General features: G+C 33.8%; 3 protein-coding genes across 6 annotated transcripts; 1 reads left to right on the forward strand and 2 right to left on the reverse strand.

Moving 5' to 3' along the window:
- Positions 1 to 351: 351 nt before the first annotated feature.
- Positions 352 to 1900, forward strand: LOC108211841 (uncharacterized acetyltransferase At3g50280). Its single transcript, XM_017383548.2, has one exon. The coding sequence runs from the start codon at positions 404 to 406 to the stop codon at positions 1772 to 1774; it is 1371 nt and encodes a 456-aa protein (XP_017239037.1). The 5' UTR covers positions 352 to 403; the 3' UTR covers positions 1775 to 1900.
- Positions 1901 to 3298: 1398 nt separating this feature from the next.
- Positions 3299 to 10253, reverse strand: LOC108213289 (polyadenylate-binding protein 8). Of its 4 annotated transcripts, none has more exons than XM_017385068.2 (9): positions 9779 to 10253; positions 8330 to 8448; positions 7323 to 7979; positions 7106 to 7183; positions 6944 to 7033; positions 5057 to 5194; positions 4177 to 4344; positions 3885 to 4085; positions 3299 to 3803 (listed from the first exon to the last, which is right to left on the reverse strand). In XM_017385068.2, exons 1-9 carry the CDS (start codon positions 10041 to 10043, stop codon positions 3567 to 3569), a joined length of 1953 nt encoding a protein of 650 aa, XP_017240557.1. In that variant the 5' UTR covers positions 10044 to 10253; the 3' UTR covers positions 3299 to 3566. The 4 variants fall into 4 exon arrangements, with proteins under 4 accessions (XP_017240557.1, XP_063946863.1, XP_063946862.1 ...); XM_064090793.1 differs by lacking the exon at positions 9779 to 10253 and adding an exon at positions 8661 to 8791; XM_064090792.1 differs by lacking the exon at positions 9779 to 10253 and adding an exon at positions 8528 to 8617.
- A 4519-nt stretch (positions 10254 to 14772) lies between these two features.
- On the reverse strand, positions 14773 to 16855 carry LOC108211855 (WUSCHEL-related homeobox 4). Its single transcript, XM_017383564.2, has 3 exons — positions 16350 to 16855; positions 15413 to 15691; positions 14773 to 15130 (listed from the first exon to the last, which is right to left on the reverse strand). Exons 1-3 carry the CDS (start codon positions 16611 to 16613, stop codon positions 14951 to 14953), a joined length of 723 nt encoding a protein of 240 aa, XP_017239053.1. The 5' UTR covers positions 16614 to 16855; the 3' UTR covers positions 14773 to 14950.
- Positions 16856 to 21991: the final 5136 nt, after the last annotated feature.

A 21991-nucleotide genomic window follows, 5' to 3' on the forward strand; every position in this document is an offset into this window, starting at 1 on the left:
CAATCCCAATTGAATACCATTGAATTTTAAAGCATAATTTAAAATCCCAATTGAATACCCACCAGATTTTGTAGCATGATTTAAAATCTCAATTGAATACCCTAAGATTTTAATGGATTTCAAACAATCCCAATTGATACCCATCGGATTTCATGAATGCAAAAAAATATTTTAAAATCTCAATCTAATACACCCTTCTAAATCTATTAAAATCTCAATTGAATACGCCCTTAAATTACATGCGCCAACTACCACCTACACGGATATGCTAATATTCTTGCAGTCCTACAATAATAAGCATTTAATAATCAAAATTAACATTAAGTAAAGATCTTAGATTTATAAATAGAGAGCTTGAGTCTCTTAAGCTGCATAAGCCCCTTTCTCATTCTCAGACACCAAAATGTACTCTGAAAAGGTTGAGCTTGTATCAGAATGTTTTATCAGACCATCCCATCTGCCCGAAAAGGCGAAAAAACCGTATCATTTAGGGCCATTTGACCTTGCCATGCTCTCAGTTCATTACATCCAAAAGGGTCTTTTGTTTAAGAAACCTGCAGTGACAAATGATCAAGAAGATCCAGTTGAGGCCCTTCTGCAGAAGCTTAAAAAATCTATTTCTGTTACTCTTTCGCATTTTTATCCCCTTGCAGGTCGCCTTGCCACAAAAAAAGAAGAATCACCGCAGTCTTATGTGGTGTTTATAGATTGTGTTAATAGCCCTGGTGCTAGATTTGTCCACGCGAAATTGGACTTGACAATTTCTGATATTCTGTCACCAAATTATGTTCCTTTAGTCGTTCAATCATTTTTTGATCATGACAGGGCTATTAATCATGATGGTCACAAGGTGTCATTGTTAACAATTCAAGTCACCGAGCTAAAAGATGGCGTTTTCATTGGATGCTCGCTTAACCACTCTGTCGTTGATGGTACCTCTTACTGGCATTTTTTCAACACTTTATCAGAAGTTTTTATGAAAGATATTCCTGATGAGGGCTCAGAAATCTCGCGGCCACCTATTCATGAACGCTGGTTTCCTGACGGATATGGACCTGTTTTTAGCCTCCCCTTCACTCACACTGATCAATTCATTAGCAGGCACGATGCCCCGGAGCTTAAAGAAAGAGTCTTCCATTTCTCAGCCGCAGCCTTGGCCAGGCTCAAAGCCAAGGCCAACGCCAATTGCATTGACAAAAGCATCACAATTTCAAGTCTACAGGCCTTGTCTGCCTTAATGTGGCGATGTATGACTCGTGTCCGGGGCTTACCACATGATCAGATCACGGGTTGTAAACTGGCAATGAATAACAGGCCAAGATTGCATCCTCCATTGTCACAGAATTACTTTGGAAACTGTATCCAGGCGGTGAGAGCTACGACTACAGCAGGAAACCTGCTGGCAAACGATTTCGAGTGGGCTGCTCTGCTAGTGCACAAAACTGTAGCTGCACAAGATGATAAGGCATTGAACAAGTTCATATCAGATTGGCTGCAGAAGCCCTCGGTGTATCAACTCGGGCAATTCTTTGATCCGTGCAGCATTATGATGGGGAGTTCACCGCGGTTTGACATGTATGGAAATGAATTCGGACTGGGAAAAGCTGTGGCGATTCGGAGTGGATATGCTAATAAGTTTGATGGAAAAGTTTCATTGTATCCGGGGCATGAAGGCGGAGGAAGCATGGATCTTGAAATTTGCTTGCTTCCGCATTTGATGACCGCTTTCGAATGTGATGAGGAGTTCTTGGATGGTCTTAATCTCTCTGGCTAATTGTACTGGTTTCGGTTGGTACTTGTTCTAACAATAATTCTCGGGTTAAGCGAGAGTCGAAACATATGTTGGTAACGAAATTTGTAATGTATTTCTTTGACTTATTATGGCAGTTCTGTTTTGATATTCTCGATCTGTTTCTTCATTTATATTTCTTCGTTTTACTTTCAGATTGATATACACAGGGGCATATGATAAATGTTTTTAACATTGTGGAAACATATAGTTGTTAGAAATTGAACACATTGAAAAAACATCGTTTAGCCTGTAACAAGATTTGAATTCTCTTTGTTCTTGCTTAGGTGTTTTAATTGTAAGACTAGCTAGTCAACTCTTTTTGTGGTCAGAATAAGAAATTGTTGTGGCGTTTAAATTTGACTTTTAAGCCGATCGAACATAAACAATGAAGATGTCGAATAAGGTTAGCTGGTCAACTCTTTTTGAAGCCGGAATAAGAAACTGTTGTGACGCTTAAATTTATTTTTAAACCGATCGAACATAAATAATGAAGATGTCGAATCATATATATAATTATAGACAATTGGGAGTCAATGTTAATAAAAAAAATGTTTGGCACCTCTTATTCCCCGCTCACTCGTTCAAGTACCATCCTCGCTATTTATTCTGTGAATGCGAGACCGCAGGGTCGCCTGTTGTTATAACTCCCTGGGGCGTGAAGGAAAAAACATTCATGTGAATGCGAGACCTCATAGCTCCCGTGTCGTTATAGCTCCCGGGGCATGAAGGGAAAAACATGTGAGAGACAAAGACGGGTGTCATGAGGAGACAAAAATCCATAAACAACATAAATAAGGACACGGTGCATCAAGGAAAAGTAAGAATTTTACAATAATACACGTTTTATAACGTTCTCAAGAGTTCTTCAAGGGTCAAGGATAGAGACAAATTTGGCCTTATCACTGAGAATTCGATGCCAACTAACCATGAAAGCTTGTTTCCTGACGAATATGGTCATGTTTTCTGCCTCCCTTGCACTCATACTGATCATGTATGAGCAGGTATAAAAATGAAGCTCCGAAGCTCAAAGGAAATAAATTTCCTTGGCAAGTATCAAAGCAAAGGCAAACTCTGAAAATCTACTCTGCAAATAATTACTGCTACAACTACTGCTGAAAATCTACTCTGCAAACAATTACGAATGGGCTACTCTGTAATTGAACAGAGCTGTGGTTGAACATGATAATAAGGTTATAACTTATAAGCCAGTTCGTTGAAACATGGCTGCAGACTCCCCTAAAAACTTACAGCATGCTTCGGAGAACTTTTAACAAGCACTCGTTTAAGACTGCTTCTGGTTAGCATAGAGTAGGTCGAGTTCAAGCTAAAAAAGAGTTTGACCGTAAAAGCTCAAACACCTCTGAAAAATCAACAGCATAAAAGAAAAACCTCCAACAAAACAGACAAAAAAACTTGCAAAAATGATAAACCGCCAAAAAGCTGGACCGTTTACAGGTCTGCACCATCAAGGTGCTCTGTTAGAGCCCTTATAAACACCTGAAGAAATATCTTTCAAATTGTCTCCATATATTATTATCAAAACTATAGCCGAAAAATTCTTACCAAATTCAAGACCCGGAAATATTTTAAGTTCTCAATTTCATACCTAACAGAATACTTATTATAGAGAAAAATCTTATGACAACTAGAAAAAAAAGGACTTGGTTCCCAACCCTTCATATTTAACTAACTGACTCATGATAGATACCTAGTTTCTTGACTACATCGCGATATGGTGATCCAGAACACCACCACAACTGAAACAGCCCTTAACTTAAGAGGCGAGATTTTCATTGAGTGAAAGGTTAGCCAGCTGATCAGCTGGCGTAGCAGCTTGTGACACGTTCTTCAAAACCTCCATTGCCTCCGCAACTTTAGCCTTTAGTGCATCAGGTGACTCGAGCAAGTGCAAAACTTCAGTTTGGTCCATTTCCAGGAGCATGCCTGTGACCTTAGCTGCATGATCATGCTCCAGCTGATCCACTAGCGGGTAAAGATTTTCACCTAACATCTGGCACCAAAAAGGACAGTCGTGTCAGTTCACAGATCAAGCATATCACAACGACATTTTACATGATGTTGAAAGGCTTACAGTTCTCTGCTGATCAGCAGGTGCATTTGCTAGGGCAGAAGCCAATGCTGTAATTGGCATAGGATAAGTTACAGCTTCTCGAGGAAGTGCGCCACCAATCTCATAAGGAATAGGGAGCACTCCTCCACCAACACCTGGCATGGTCACATCTGTAACATTGCGACCTGGTGGAAAACGATACATGCGCCCCCTTGGCATCATCTGAAGAAAATGTTTTCAACCTTTATACATGCTATTAAACAGACATTTTACTAAATACAAGCAAAATAACTAGAATGTACAGTTACTTAACCTGCGGCTGCATTAAAGGAACAGGCTGCTGAGTCTGTTGTATAGGACCCGCTCCTCGCCTTCCAGCAGGCCTCTGTCCCTGAGGGACCATAGGCATGTAGAAATTTGGCATAGGAGCACCACCTGGCCTCATTCCCGGCACCATCTGCTGCTGATAGCCAAACCCAGCCTACAAAATTTAAATTTGTGATTAAAACAATCTACTACTATCATTTGCACTTAAAAATATAGATATCATATTGACTAAGCTTTAAACATAGATGTGTTAGCCTAAGTAATGGTCAAAATTTTTATTATCCGAATTCATCATCTGCTAAAAGGTTAATATCAAATATTGATTAAGAGAAATATCATTACAGCTACAATATCTGTGTAATCCTATACTGAACGGGTTTCAACCTAATGATTCACTTAAGTCAGATACAAACTTATTTTAAATTAACTTAATTAGTATACTGATGGCACATATAGGTCTCTATGGTCCTTGTCAACATTGACATGGCTATGAGAAAAAAAAGTAACTTTTCCCAGCAAAACTCTGTTACATATAAACAAGGATCAGAAAATATTAATACTAACTTTTTAATTTTCAACAAAGTTACGGAAATCTGCAAATATCACATACTATCAAAATGGTAACTTCTGTAATATTACAAAAATTCATTTGATCAATAATATCAACTGGTTCTAGGTATCTAGATGAATCAAGAGAAGTAAATTATAGGGTTACACAAACCTCAACTTTTTTGTGGCCAACACATAGTAACAAGAAAAGGAGCATAGAAAATGAAGGAACTAAACCAACAATGTAACTGTAACTTCTTAAACTGAGATATCCTTCATTCATAAGAGGATAAACCAGTTAAGTGAAAAACTGGTACCTGGGAAGGAAACATGGCAGGAGGGCCTTGCCCATAAAAGAGTTGCTGTCCGAAACCAGCTGCTCCAGGTGGATAGATTGGCATACGAGGAGCCACGGCAGGTGGCATTGCAACTGGCCTCATCTGAGAGAATTGTGCCTGCAAATGAAGCAAATAATTAAAAACATGTTTCAGAAGTCATGATCATGCGATGCAGAGGAAATAAATTATTATAATTGGCAAGAAAGAAATGTTTGGGTGAATTAACCGCATAACGTCACTAGCCATGTGATAATAGCTTATATTGGACAACTAGTAGTATACAAAAGAAATAGATCATTGTGGTTCTGCTACTATAACCAAGAACATTCTTAATAATCTATATACCACAGATACACCTCTACCTCCTACTTTTAAATGCTTACATTGATGATACATGAACTTAAAAGAATTCAACAATTTGAGTTTTTTTTTTCAGCCACCAGAAATGTTCACCATGTAATTTCCTGTACTCGTGGTGTTTGATGGGTTTTTTGTGAAATTTAGGCAATCCCACCCCATCTCACCACCAAGTCATCAAAATTGCATGCAAACTTTCAGGAGGCTCCAATATTTTTACCATGAAATTAAAAAAAAAAAAAAAAAAAACGGCGCCTCTTCCTCTATTAACATGTACCATGCCTTTATTTTTGTACACCTGATGCAAAATTTTATACATAAATACTACAAAAGTAGGACTAGAATAATAGCATATGAGGTAATTGGCTTGTATATTCCAGTACTGATCTGCTACAATTATCCTGCCAAATTTCACAACACGAACCATAAAGAAAAGCAGGATCAGCAGTCCAGTGTGGGAATAGATATATATTTTCCAACCTCGTGGGATAAAGCCTAAAGGTTTAATGCACAGCAAACTTTTCAGTATAAATAGTAATTGGAGAGTTGGGATAAAGAAAATAGCAATATCTAATCCATGTGATTATAATACCCTTTGTGGTAAACATATTAATTCTTTTTAGAAGTAAGGAGATTATAACAACCACCAAGGAGTCGAAATACGCTGCCCAAAAAGAACAGAATGAGCAATTAGATTTAGTACGGACTGACAAAAAACAAAATCAGTAGCCTTTTTCTTATTTTGAAATTTGAATGCCAATCTGAAGAGCAGTGCAACGTAACAGCCATGTAGTGATATATGGAAATGGAAAGCGAAGAGTGTGATAAACAACAAGAGGCAGATAAGGGGAATGGAAGAGAACCAGTTGTAACTTTTTTCAAAAAAAAATCAAGAACAATGATAAACTTGGAAATGAAACTTAAAAGTAGTAGCAGTGTTACCGAGTATCAGAGTCCAATGAGAAATTTGGTCAAATAAAGAAAAAATAAGTGACAGGAAGAGCACTGGGGAGGGGAGAGTATTGGTGAACGAGAACAGTGGAGAGCAGAAATATCAGATATAATTTATTTAACATGCTATTCAAATACAGAAAAATCAAGCACTCCACATACTTCCCTCGCTGATAACAAAGAAAGTATTCATACTGACAACTGATAATTGCAAAAGAAAATACTGACACTGACAACTGATGATTTAATAACAAGTACAGGACTACAGGTGCAATTGGCAGTGAAGTAGCCTATCATTATTAGTTGTGACAAATTTACAAACAGTAGAACCAATCTTTTTAGATATATAGATTACTACAAAACATGGCATGGGTAAGGACCTACTATAAAATGCCTAAATTTGTTCGGAGCGAGTCGATTGAGATGCACAATCCACAAAATTATACGAAACAAGAACATGTAGTCATTATCATAACCATTGTGACTAAAGTGGACTACTATAAATACATTCATTCTGCAAGTAGATATGATAAAAAAAAAAAATTATGGTAGCTATACCTGCAGCCTTGCTCTTCTCTCCTCTTTCCGCTGAGCAAGGGCAACATAAAGTGGTTTGCTCACTGTCATCTTTCCATTCATCTCAGCGAGCTGCGCCAGAAAAAAAAACTGATTAATTTTCTGATGAATAATCAATGATATGGGCAGAAAATAATTACTCACAGCTCGAGTAGCTTCTTCAGGAGTTGAGAAAGCAACAAAACCAGATCCTCGGCTAATTCCCCTGGGATCACGCATAACCTATAAAGAAGAGAAGGAAAACACAGGCAATGTAAAGAGTCGTGATATGATGAAGAACAAAAAAATTAATACATCATGCGCAAAGACAATGATAAAAAAATGTCAACATTTCTAGATATTCATTTGTCCATTGACATACCTTGCAAGATGTGATAGTTCCAAATTCAGAGAATAAGTTCTTCAGTTTATCATCATCAATTGTGTCATCAAGATTTTTGACATACAGATTCAATCCTTTAAACTTGTCCGATTGTTCCTTTGCGATTTGCTCAAACTGACTTCTTAATTCCATCAATCTTTCAGATTTCTTCTGGGCTTTGCCAACATACCACTCCTTATCATCAAACTTCTTTCCATTTATGGCCTCAACAGCCTCAGCAGCAGCATCTGGATTATCAAAGTTGACAAATCCAAAGCATCTAGATTTACCCTCCCCGTCTCTCATCACTACTGCACTAGTAATTGTTCCAAATTCACCAAATAATTTCTTAAGATCATCTTCAGTTGTAGCTGAGGAAAGATTTTTCACATATATATTGTTGAACTTTGCCCTACTCAAAGCAGCATCTCGGTCCTCTTTACGGATGTAATGTCCAACGTAAACTTGTTTATCATTCATCAACATGCCATCTAGCTTATCTATCGCGTTTTGTGCAGCTTCTTTGCTATCAAACTGAACAAAACCATAACCTTTAGACTGCCCAGATGGATCAGTCGCTATCTTAGAAGAAAGGATAGTGCCAAAACTCGAAAAAGTCTCATGTAAAGCTTTGTTGTCGATAGACTTGTCCAGATTCTGCACAAACGTACAACATAAGGTTTTCAAAACAAGAATATAAACTTCCAAAACTAGCACCTCAGAGAACCATATAGTATATGCATATACATGAATACTTTGGTGAATTTTATAGGCATACAAATGTGTTATATGTCTCACTAGTTATGCGTAAAGAATAAAGCCTATATGCACATAGAAACAACTCAAAATGACTAGGAACCAAACAGAGCAGACCAGGTAAAATTATTCCCAATATCACCTTTACTATGACGAATGAGATCTCTAAGCTAAAAAAGATGCAATCAAAATACTTAGGATATAAAACAGATGAGTATTACAAATTAAGTAATTGTATATCATATCAGTACCTTGATAAATATATTTCCTACTCCACTCTTCCGAATAGTGGGATCACGATTAGAGTACATGACCCGAATTGATTTGCCATTCACTGGAGTAAAGTTCAGAACATCCATTGCCCTTGCCGCTGTACACAATTGAGAAAAAGAGTGTTAGTATTATCAAATTACCTAAAAAACATGTACTAAAAATGCTGACTGAACAACCGTAAATACATCCAACTGGTAAATCCAAAAAAAACTGGATATACGATGAAGGGTAAGGCTGTTGCATGAATTTGAAGCTTGTTGTCAAGACGTTTCTCAAAAATTAAAAACAAATCACTGCATTCAAGGTCACCTATTATTCAAACATACATTACACCTACACCAATGAAGTGTCCTGTGTACATAAACAACATTCCAAAAACTATATTCCCACATAAAGTACTAGCAGTTATACATTAATGACATAATAAGTCTTCTAAGCACAAACAAACTAGCAATTTTATTCACTTATGATCAAATAATTGAGTGCAGACAAATGTTAGTTCCACAAAAAAGTTCAAAATGATAACATTAGTGATTAACCATCAGTAGTCATGCAGTAGAATCACCATGTATCGGATTAAAAAATGTTCCTTGGCTGAATGAACTGATGTTAAAAAAGATATGCATCTACGCTTATAGTAGACTAAAGTTGTCTACAGAAAACAAACGATGACTATTAACGACATATAATTTGACAAATTAAACAAGTAAAATGCTAGAGACCCCAAAAACGATCCCAAGTTTCACGTGATAATCTCTGATTCGATGCGTTACAATTGAATAAGATGGAGCCTAACTCCCTCTATACACATCAACATCATCATGATGATCAAAATAGTCCATATGCCACGTCATCAGGGAAAAAATTTTGGGACCCAAATTTGGTCTCCAGCATTACTCATTAAACAAACAAATAAATATAACTTCATCACATAATATTAAGTGACATGAAGTGATCTGAAGTAGTTCAAAAAGAGTTTTGCCAAATATGACATATGATCTTATGAAACTCCCTACGCCTTAAGGTCTTAGGAGAGTTTATCAGCTTAACATCTTTGCAGTCACAATCCGCATGTCTAAAGTCATTACCACTTCAGCAAGCATCGTTAGTTAATCATCCCCAAACTTTTTTCTCAAAATCAAACATATCAGAATTTCAATTACGTAAACTTAAATTACACATTCACAATCACTATAAACACATAAAAAAAACTCCCGAAATAAATAAATTCATAATACCCAAAATCCACATTGTACTCGCATGTCACAATCACAAATTAGTAAATGTTCTAATAATAATAACCCGCGTAATTAAGACCCGACGATAACCATACCCCCTCACACCACTCAGACTATCCAATCGCACCCGCATGGCAAGACACACGATACAATAAAATGCACATATCATCAAAAAGTGAAGTTGATTACCATCCTGAGGACTATTGTAATTCACATAGCCATATCCAAGCGAAAGATTAGTGGTGATATCCTTACAAACCCTAACAGACGCCACTGAAGCCACTTGAGCAAACATATCATACAGCTGTCCATCCGTCACACTATGATCCAAATCACCCACATAAAGCGACGTCGTCGACAACTGGTTCCCTCCGCCGTTCACCGCCACGACCGCCGCCACCCCATTGCCGCCCGTCACCTGAATCTGCGGCTGCTGCACCTGAATCTGCGCCATATTTCTCAAACCCTACTTTTTTTTCGAGATTTTTTTAATAAAAAAATTGGATTTAACGTCGAGATTAAAACCAACGATGCAGGATCTGCTTTTATGGATTAAAGATTAATGAATGCAGAGAGATAGAGAGAGAGATGAGAGAGATTTTTAATGTTTTTTGTGTTTTTGTGCGAGGGGGTGGAAGGGCAGAGATAAAAACTGCACCGCAACGTTTTAGATAGTAACTGTTGAGCATTATATACACAGATAGGTCGGATTCTACGAGGTAGAATGAAATCGTGGCCGTTGATGTGTTTGGACGTATGTACATCTGTTGCTTCATCTACGGCTGTGATTGTTTTCATTTTGTGAGTAGGCAGGAGTTGTGTTAGTTTAAGGTAAGGATTTTCGTTATTTATTGTATGATTTAATTGTTTATTGGATCGTTTATGATTAATATCGCTGGGCCCGTGAAATTATTATGAGTCTGCTTGGCTAATTAACGTGATAAACTAAAAGTTTAAAATATTTTGTTTGAATAATATTGAGTTATCAATGACTTATGACTTATTAAAAATATAATAATAATAATGAAAATAAAAATGATTTATAAATAATTTACGACTTAGGTGTAATTTTTATCAAAAAAAGATTTTAAAAAATTTAGTCACAGAAAAAAATACCTCAAACTAACTTCTGGCTCTAAGTCTGTTTCTAACTTATTTCTGACTTTAAGCCGACAATTCGGACTTATTACAAAAACAGATATTTTTCAACTTAAAGTTAGAGATAATCTAAAACCGGGTTTTAAACCCAGACAAATAGGCTCTGTGTTAACAAATTTATTAATTTTTCAATTAATAGATATTCTATTATGTTATCAATATATTGAAATTTATTAGTTAAACATAATATTTTGATCAAACATCATCATTTTTTTTCAAATTCTGATATACAAGGAGCCTCAATTATTGAATATATTGATATATTAATAGTTTCGTATATCAAATATATTAATTAGGTGGTTCATGTCCTAAAAATAAAATTTAAATAATGTTAAAAATAATATAAAATAGTGGTCACTAATTATATGGGCGGATTTGATTCGGTCGGGTGAATGCTTTTTCTAACACATTTTCAAGAGAGAGAGTCCAAAATAACCACGGGCGGAAAAAGTGCCCTTAATACCCATGAGAAGACACATATAAGAAATGCGTATACACACGACACACGTGAATGGAATGTTAAAACACATGAGTCTGTGCCTAATAATAGATTTTGATTACAGATTATTGACTTCGATTACGCATTCTAATAATGCGAGTACCTGGCACACGCATATCCAACATGCGTGGATCTTCTTTTTCTCCATATTCTTTTGTTGACACAATAATGCAAATCTAATACAATAGACACACATTTGGTGGATGTGAATTCGCTTTATGTATATAACTTTCCCATTCAGCGAATGGCCACTCAAATCCTTAGACTCACAAAGAAAATAGTGACGGCTAATGTCACCGCTGCACACGCATTTGTAAAATGCAGGTTCAACTAGGTGAAAAGGACAACTCTTTTGAGAATAAATATTTTGGACATTGAAGAGTTGAAAATTGGTTATTCACGGCATTTTCTCGATTCGGTCATATTCAGTGAATTTTGAAATTTGTGGAGTAATGCAAGAGAAAATATAAGAGTATTTGATTTATTAGTGAGAAACATGTTTAAGGAGCGGAGATGAAGTCTCGTTACAAAGAGAAACATATGTTAATATTTTAAAATATAGCATAAAAATGATCATTTATTCATTTTTTTATCAATTTACAAGATATAATTTTGACAAATTCATACAATGTATAATTTTTCATTTATTTTATAAATATAAGTTTGATTCGCGTTGAAATTCTAAAAAATAAATAAATATTAATGCCATTATGAAATGTGGCTTAATCGACCAATTAGAACATTTGCAAGATATATTGTTCAACATATGGGTAGCATCTCATATATTTTTATAGAAAAAAAATAAATATAATTTTTCACTCACATCTCAATTAAATTAAATATTATTATTACAAATCTTGTGTATCAATAAAGGTCATGTGAACATTTTGCGACATCCCTGGAAAAAATATACACAAGATCTGTATTTTCTTAGTAAAGAATGAAGATATGCAAAAAAATGTCATTATTATTTTGATAAATGAGTTAATTCAATAATAAAAAACCATACGTCATCTACATAAACAGTCGCGTCGAACAAACAAACAAAATCCAGAAACAATCACTGATTAATCCATTTTTCTTAGAGATAAAATCACATGATTTATTGAAGATGATATATACACATGCTTCACCACTTTCGCTTCCGTCATAACCAGTTTGAACTATCGACTGAGAATGCAATCCCTTCAACTACTTTTGTTACTAAATCAAGCACCACACTCACACAAACGATGAGAAAATAACAAAACTCACACAAACAGTGAGACAACAAAAAAATTAAAAGCATTCGTGACAAACTAGCAACCTTAAATATGCAAATGCGTAAATGAAATACTAGCTAAACCAAGGCAACCCTTAGATCCATGGAACAAATAAAAACAAGATATCTCGGACCACTTTCGATAACAAAATCACTGTAAGAGCGAGAAATCTGTACCTCCGTAGAATTGAGATCTAAAAAAAAAGGCCAAATCGAAAAAGACTTGGAATCCTTGGATCCGAAAAAAAAACTAATACCAAAACTAAAAAAGACAGACTAATCTTGCCTAACAAAAAAGATTCAACGAGTCAGGAAAAAAAATCGATTTGGTATAGATACAATAGATCAAAAAAAATTATACTACATACTTGCCTATACGATTATATGATTTGAATCATTCGATCATACATATTATTCCGACATAAGTCTATATAATCAAAGGATTGTTCATGATACATCATCATATTTATAAATTTCATTTGTATATGATGATGTACCATGAACATCCTTCAATTATAAAAACTTGATTTACTTTGAAAATATAAATCATGCATATAATTCTGACATAAGTCTATACAATCAAAGGATTGTTCATGATACATCATCATATTTATAAATGTCATTCGTATATAATGATGTATCATGAACATCCTTCAATTATAAGAACTTCATTAACTTTAAAAATATATCATTTGTGTATGTTTATAAATAAAAAAATAGCAACTATACAATATATGTAAACTACTGCCATATACACATAATATATATAGTATGATAAAAGGAATTTAATATTATAATGCATTGACTGCAAAAGTATACAAAGGTTCAGATTACAAGAAAAAATAAATATTCAAGATAAGATTTTTATTTTAAGAAAAAATCAAGAGTTAAAAGATATTATTACACTTAATATCGGACATGTGAACAATTGTGACTGCTTATTTATTCAAAACACATAATATATAATTTCAATGAGTGTCAAAATGGATTAATATTTTGAATTATATTACTAATGAATTGATGATTACAAGATTTTGTGATATCTATAAAAATTTGCAAGATTTTGTGATATCGACAAACTTTCTCGATTAAAAAGCACCAGAAATTATGAAATGTTTATTGGATATTGTTTATAGATTAGAGGTTGATTCTCATGATTATAATATTTAATATATTATATTAACTATGTTATATATCACACGTGTATGACGATCCGACGATCAATTGATTTTACAATATTTTGCGATATCTACGAAAATTTGCAAGATTTTGTGATATCTACAAAGCATCATGTTTGAATAGCACAAGAATTTATGAAATGTTTGTAAATATTAGTTAATATCTCTCCATGTTATGTTAAATTATATATATATATTATTTATGAATAAGGGGTCACTTCTCATGATTATAATATTAATATATTATAAACAATCAATAAGTATGGTTTTTAAATTATAGGAATCTCCCGTTTATAATTCATTAATCACTATTTTGTAGAGTAAAATCAATAATTTTATTTTTCATAATAGAAAAGATTTATTTATGTTAACTATTTGTGGTTGATTCTGGCAAAAAAAAAAAACTATTTGCACTTGATTGTTGATGACAAGTATAGTTGTAGGATTTTCATGATGACCATAAGTAATAAGAAGATGACGATGATGTGTGTATTTATATATTATATTTGAGAGATGTTTTATATACAAGTAGTGATTTGTGATGTACAAACGAGTGATTTATGTAGTTAAATAAAAATTTAGTTTGAATTGCACTAGCTTATAAATGACGGGGGACTTATAATATATATTTTTTATTGCCTATAAGCATTTAATTTTATTTTAAAAATATATTCATGTTTGAATAATATGTGTTTTTTAACTAAATGGATTTTTAAATTAATAGATATATTTAGGTTAATATATATATTTTTATTGATCATGTTAAATAAGATTTTAATGATTAAGATCATTAAAATATTTATATATAAATAGGTGCAGGAAGTTTTTTATTGAGACTATATTTTTAAAATTATACAAATATATTAATATGGTATAAATTCTAATTCTAAATTTTCTATTGGAGATTAGATATATGATATCGTTGGCTACATAAGATACGTGTCTTACAAGATAATTTATTTTGTTTTTCTAATAAATTTGTTGATTATTTCCACCCCACTAAACTAATTAACTAAGCCATCTTTCATCATTTTGTACACCCATTAATAATTTATTTATTTTTAGTTTTTGTTTAGGAAAAAGGAAGTTGAGGCTACTGGACTATTATTATATAAGAAACAGAGAGAGACAAAGACATCTAATTAGCTACACCATAATAAATTGACCAGTCTAAACTGGGTCACAGAAATAGCAAGCACTTCTTAGTTATTAAACTCATTAGAGTCACGAGAGACCAAAAGAATGATATCTCTAAAATTACACCCTTAATTTATGATTCTGCCTTCTGGATGTAATGGGAACAGCTCAAGGGTCTTGTTAATTTTATCACTCTCCTCATCTTCTCTTCTACTGTAGCTCTTGTCTTCTTCTAGTTTTTCAAATGACCATGCCCTGCACTTCCTCTTCAATATTGGACTACTTTCTTGTACTTGTTTGTTATCACCCTGCAAAGTGATACAAAAATGTCAATATATCTTTTTTATAGTTTTCATGGTCATTTACTAAAAGCCCATCATCGTGGGTCATGTGTGTGAATCAACTCGGGTTTTTTAAATATCGCTATGTTTAAAATCATGTTAAGTTATTCGTGGATAATTCAACTCAGGTTTTTATAATATCACTTCGTCTAAAACCATGTTAAGTTATCAGTTCTTTAAAAAATGTCTGATTTGTAACGTAAAAAGAATGTGGAGAAAAAGGTAACGCCAATAATTAGAAGTGCATACCCTTGTGGATAAGGTAATGGTGCTAAATGAAGTGGAAGAGCTCCGGGGGCTGTGGCTGAGGCCGAGGCTGCTGCGCTTCTGCTTCTGCCTCTCGCGAGCTTTGTGATTCTGGAACCAGTAGAACACATTCTTCCCTTCTATCTTTCCATATTTTCCAAGCTGTGTTGTGATCTGCTCTATTTGTTGCGCGTTAGGGGTGCGCATTCCTCCTCTGTACAGCATCTCCAGGATTCCTATCTGTTCTTGCGTTGGATTCCACCTTGTTCCTCCCGGATGAGTCTTCACATGCAAACACATAACAATCAACCCTCTAGCATACTATATTTACATTTCTCTCTCTACTGAATTCGAAACTATATACTTCGACAGAGGCGGATCTTAGAAGGGGCAAGGGGGCAACTGACCCCCCTTAAATTTTATTTTTTTAATATTATACATATTTTTAGGTTGTAAAATTGAAATTGACCCCCTTAAATTTTTTGTGACCCCTCTTAATTTTTTTTACAAAAAAAATGACCCCCTTAATTTTATAGTCAGATCCGCCACTGTACTTCGATTATACATTTGCGTCAGTCTGTTGAAATATAACATAAGATTCATTTGGGTCATTCCTCTAACATCTTAAGATTTAGATGGGCCGTTTCTCAACATAGTATCAGAGCTCTAGTTTGACGGATGTCTCAAGTTCGACTCTCCGTTTAAAATGGACACGAGGACATTAATTGCCCCAAAGATGGGCGCCGTTCATTCTCATTCCCGTTAACTCAGTTCAAATCTAATTATTCAAAACAGTCCTCTTATTTGGTAGAAACTATTGTCTATCATGTCTATCATATCTTTCATTCTTCACTACATCAAGTTATAATATACACATGAACTAAAATGCATGTTTTATATACTTAATATTTCTCATGCATGCAATAAAACTCACAAATACCTGGTTAAGCGGTTCTCTCTTCTCATCTGATGAAGACACATCAGATTTTCTCGAGCCACAATCCGGCCTAATAAAACTCTTGAGATCAAAACCAACATCTCCGCCACCACCATCACCACCAACCGGCTCCTTAGGCATAAGAGGCCGCAACCGCTTGCAGAATCCAAGCGTAAGCGACGACGAGGGCTCATGCTGCTGCTGATAATCCCAGCCATTGATGATTCCTCGTGCAAACTGATGATGCACCTTCATACTCACACCCATCAAATGCTAGTACTCAAGGCTTAGTAATTTCTTGATCTCAGAAACTCCAAGTATATATAGACCAAGACAAGTATCATAAGCTAGTACTAATACTAATAGTTAGATGGAATTGTAAGTGGGAAATGAGGTGGTGCAAAGAACAAGAAAGACCAAACTGAATGATGAGGTGAGGTTGACTTGAACATTCCCAATTTGCTGAAAAGAAGATTGGTACCAAAAAAGTTTGATTTAAAGTTTGATACACATGCTATACATTCTTTCTCTAGATATGACAAGCCATTGATTTTTCATGGTATGGCATTCTCTTGGGCTTTGTATAAAATAACATTAACCTCAAGTTCAGCTCAAGTTTGGTTTTTTAAATGCGTGCAATTTTAATCTAGTTAATTAGTTGCAATAGATTTACATATGTTACATGCATGACATTTAAACCCTCGCGGAGGGAAACAGCTTCCTTAGCGTATGCCATAACGATATTGTGTCAGATTAGCTCATTAGCAGCACGAAAGATATATATGTTTCAATATTTTTAATAAAATCTTGATTAATGAATGTTACTTGTGAATATTTTCAATGATATAAAACAATTGTTTAGTTTTTCATCTTTTTTGGTTGGTCTTAATTAATCTACCATTTTTTTACGGATAAGTTTCCAAAATATCACTAAGAATTAAAGAACATGATCTCAAATATTATTTTGAAATCCAGAACGCTAGATCGTGCTCCGTTCATTCATCTTTCTTTTTAACTCTAGATCATTAGCTTCTTAAAAATCTTAAACAATATGTTATATTACGTTTCACGTCAAAATGTGAGATTGTATTATGTTTTGTATGAATTTTGAGACCTAAACACAACATGCTGAATTATATAACATTAACAAGTTGTATTTTTACCTAAAAAACTATTTCTCACAATCTTCTTCTTTTCCTAGTCGATGTCGGGGTTTTCATCGGTTTTCGCGGGTGGAAAGCGTCAAATCAGTTATCTCCCTACTTTATTCTTATTTTTCAATAATACGTCTCCCCGGATAAGGATTTTTATCTTTCAAGATTTTATTGTTTGTTTGATAAAATCTTTTCTGAGTGAGTTTTGTTTTAAATTTATTTGGGTTTTATTTATACTCTCCTTGTGAGAGCTTGGTGTGTTTTTTGTGTGTTTTGGTATGATTTGATACCCAAGACGTCAGATCTGCTGGATTTTCAATCGTTTGATTCACTGATAAAGATTTACGTGGGCTTGTAATTAACGCCGATAGCTCAAACTGGCTGTGACGAAGTCGACACGTGTACATATATTAATTTTAATAAATCGATTGATTGTGTTTGCATAAATACAAGATTAATCAGCTATATGATCTGTTTTATGTTTGTTCGGCTCGAGACTCGACTCTTTTTTAGATTTCGTATAATTTTTTATTATTGAATTATTTTATTTTTTTGAAAAAAATTATTTTTCTCCTAACTCTTATATTTTAAATATTACTTGTAAAAATTATGTCATACAATACTTTTCTCTGTCTTTTTAAACTCTTGAGGTTTGGTAGAAACCTTTACTACCGCTATATTAAATTTTAATATTGATTTATCGAGATTTAGCCGAGGATGGTAGAATTGATAGAGCGAAGCGATGAGTATAAGCACAAGCGTGCGGGTGAATAAGCAGAGGTGATGTGCATGTGTGTGGTTGGGTAGTCTAATCAGATTGGTTTTCATTACAAGCCTATTTTCTTCGCTTTAATCATAAGGTTTCTATGCTTTTCGGTGGCCCCTTTAATCTTCCCCTACTTTATTTTCTATAAAGCTAGTGAAAGAATGAATGGAATGAATGAGTAAAGATTTCCCCAATCATTTAACTTCCACAAATATTACTATAATTTACAAAAATCTATAAAATGTCGACTGACTTCGTATTCTAGACTTGTAGTGGTAGAAGTTGAAAAAGAAACACTCACGTATTTCATAATGTACTCACAAGAAAGTAAGTGCAGTGGTATATTTTATGGGTTTGTCTAGTGTGTGCCCATGGGGACATGCTAGCGGAATTTTGTAAGTTTTGGAGGTTTTGATTGGTGTGGTTGTTACATTTGAGGGGGGTCCACCATTATTAAGATGCAAAAGCCAATCAAAACCTCCCAAACTTATAAAATTCCGCGCTTAGCATGTGCCCATGGGCACACACTAGAAAAACCGATATTTTATTAGTAGCTACAAACAAAGTCCATTTCTATATTTCATGACCATAATTCTCAAATAAAATATGTACACGGTGGAGTGTTAGTCTTCGATTGGTTCCATTTTTGTTGGTTGATTTAGTAAGGAGACACTAATTTGTAAAATTCATAAATTTAATCATACAAAAGTATGATAATATATTTAAGGGACTGTTTGGTTAAGGATATTTAAGAAAGGGAAAGATAATCAGCCTGATGATTCCGATATTTAAGAAAGGGAAAGGTAATCAGCCTGATTGATTCCTTTGTATGTGTTTGTTTTGTAAAAATCAGATTCCCTTTCCTGTTTTTAGTAGTGGGTTTACCCAATATTGCTCATAACTCATTCCCCACCCCCAACTAAGTATTTGGATTCCCTTTCCTAACTTTTTTTCTATTTTGAGTTATAATTCATATTTTAAACAATTAGAATAAAAGATTATCATATAAAGTATTTTTAAGAATTAAAAATAATTTTTAATTTAGTTTTTTTAATTAAATATAATTGTGACATAATTCACATGTTAATTATTTTACATTTTGTGAAAGTGTAAGAGCACCTATTCGTATTATTCTCACAAATGAAATATTCTCAGTCGAATAATGTTAGGTGATGATGCATGCAACCAATACAAATAGTTAGTTATACACACACGTACATGCAGTCAGGCAAGATATATTAATGATTATACAATGATGAATGAAGGTATGATCTCAATATATATTATCACATGAATCCATATTCCATACGGTCTTCGTTCCCGTGACTAGTTAACAAATATACTCAAAACAAATATAAACAAATATACTTTCATTCAATACACTTACACATATGTGTAATTTATACTTCTATATGCATATAAAACACCGAACATAGCCTTTACCATTAAATAGAAGTCTCTAAGCACAGATGGAATCAGTCCAGTATGGGTAATGATTATGTAGTTGAGATAATAATAGTTGAGGTTCGGGATTATAGATAGAAGAAGTAAAAAATCACTTTTTAACAGGTTAAAAATGAGAATGACAGTGTGTTATTTAGGAAAGATTCTTTCTTTGTCAATTATGAAATGTCGGCCTTGAAATTTACCACGCTCCAATCAATTCAGTCCTCACAGAAGTGGAAGACTCCCTCTCCCCAAAAATATTAAAATAAATATTCACTTATAAGATATATATAAGTCTATATTGTTAGAAAAATCATTAAAATTAACAACCAAATTTAATATTGTTCATTACAAAAATTATAGACTATATTGAAAAGTTAGAGATTCGAACAGAAATCAGAGATCGATCTTATCATAGATTTGATCAAGAAAATTATCTACTTTTGATTTTTAGTAGTTAACGGATTGAAAAATTATGAGAAGTTTTTCAACAAGAGATTAGGTATGTGTCTATATGAGATACTAAAAATGCTATGAAAAGTTTTTCAATAAAAAATTAGGTATGTAACCAGCTATTTATGGAATAATTTCATACGTATAAAAGAAAATGATTTTTAATCCCCTAAACAAAACAGTTATTGTAACACCTAACTAAAAAAGCTAATCCAATCCACTTACAGTTAATGATTAACAGTTCATAAATCTTTTTTCCGATACTTTAATTAATCTCTAGTAAAATTCAAAAAAAATGTAAAATATAAAATTCAGCCGATGAGCCGAACCTAATATTGACGAGCTCTTCTTATCTAGGCCGAGAATAAAGGAACAGCTACTCGCAAAAGAAAAACGAAGAGGAATGTATTGAAGTGAAAGGAGATGGAACCCACAAGAGTGGAACAATCGGTGGGAAGTCATAATTAAAACAAAGAAATTTATCATCATTTGTACGTGTGAATGGACCATCCTACCACCTGATTTTATATAATTGTTGTGATATAACACCACTACTATAAAATCAGGCAGCAGCATGTTTCAGCAACGAACAGCCACAGATTGTTTGCATACATTCTGATGTATACAAAAGCTGCTGATATATAACTACGTACATCTCCACACTTTTCAGTTGTCTACGTTCTTTATAGTGAGATGTGCTCGCTTTTGTATTGCGCAGGTGAGTGAGTGAGCCTCGCGGTTTCATTTTATGAATTTTATGGAACTCCTCATTTCCAGGCTCCAAATGCACACACGGGACGTGAGATAGAATAATCTTAAATCGATGTCATAAATGAAAAAATCGTTTTACTAGGAATATCAAAAAAAGAAAGAGATTCTTATAAAATGAGACAGATGAAGTATATAATCTTGATATATTTTTGAAAATCTTAATTGTTATAATTCATTGACTAATAATGATCGATTTTGTAAAACTCTTGATTGACGTCATCCAAAGATTAATAACGACCGATCTGTAGAACTGAGGTTAAGTTTGGTGACAGGACTTACTAAAAATATGTGTAATGGATTTTTTAGTGATCGTCTGACGGACACACTAACAATCACATTTTATTTAAATCGTGAGATTTTATTGATTTCAGCTTTATTAATACTGATTACTCTTATATGGACAAAAATTTTCATCAACAAAATTTGTTAGTACACACACCGTAAAAACATATTGTATTAGATATAAATCCTATACGGAACGCCACACATGCCCCATGATCAGAGTTTATGCATTTACCAGCCGCATCTCATCTTTTTCTTGTACGTTCAATAATAATTTTAAGTAGATATATTAAGCGAGTGTGCACTTATTTGCAAATTGCAACTAATCATTTTCCGGCGAAAACTTTATGAACCTCACTTGCATATTCGAATTGTTCTTGGCAAATACTACTATGTATACTTGCATCGTTAGATTATGGAGCTATGTTAGACATGGGAAACAAATTATAGTGGGAACAAATTCTACTTTTAAGATTCATTTTATCTTTTAAAAGGGCTCCCCCATGAACTTAATTCCCAAACATGTCTTAATAACACACAGTAATGGCGATAAACAGATTAGTGTGTGTTTTGGGGAAGCCCTTTTTAGCTTCGAAACCGGGGTGAAAAAATGATACTGGGGAATGGACATTCTTAAGGTACAATGATTTCATATTTGTTGTGTCCAAATTTAAATTCGTCATTGGTTTATGCAATTTAAGTTAAATCCGTGTATTACATCCGTCCCAGGTTATATTTTTTAATTTTCTAAAAGTCAAGTTTACCAATTTTTG

This window comes from Daucus carota, chromosome 3, assembly GCF_001625215.2.
Source record: "Daucus carota subsp. sativus chromosome 3, DH1 v3.0, whole genome shotgun sequence".
Lineage (NCBI taxonomy): Eukaryota > Viridiplantae > Streptophyta > Magnoliopsida > Apiales > Apiaceae > Daucus > Daucus carota.

What these genes read in the sequence shown, in the direction of transcription:
- LOC108211841 (XM_017383548.2), top strand. Translation starts at nt 404, where the DNA reads ATGTACTCTGAAAAGGTTGAGCTTGTATCAGAATGTTTTATCAGACCA.
- LOC108211855 (XM_017383564.2), bottom strand. Translation starts at nt 16,613, where the DNA reads ATGGGTGTGAGTATGAAGGTGCATCATCAGTTTGCACGAGGAATCATC. An exon ending in AGAGAGAACCGCTTAACCAG is followed by an intron (nt 15,692 to 16,349) that starts GTATTTGTGAGT and finishes TTGCATGTGAAG; the next exon opens with ACTCATCCGGGAGGAACAAG. An exon ending in CCATTACCTTATCCACAAGG is followed by an intron (nt 15,131 to 15,412) that starts GTATGCACTTCT and finishes ATCACTTTGCAG; the next exon opens with GGTGATAACAAACAAGTACA.
- LOC108213289 (XM_017385068.2), bottom strand. Translation starts at nt 10,043, where the DNA reads ATGGCGCAGATTCAGGTGCAGCAGCCGCAGATTCAGGTGACGGGCGGC. An exon ending in TAGGAAATATATTTATCAAG is followed by an intron (nt 7,980 to 8,329) that starts GTACTGATATGA and finishes ACGTTTGTGCAG; the next exon opens with AATCTGGACAAGTCTATCGA. An exon ending in GAACTATCACATCTTGCAAG is followed by an intron (nt 7,184 to 7,322) that starts GTATGTCAATGG and finishes TCTTCTTTATAG; the next exon opens with GTTATGCGTGATCCCAGGGG.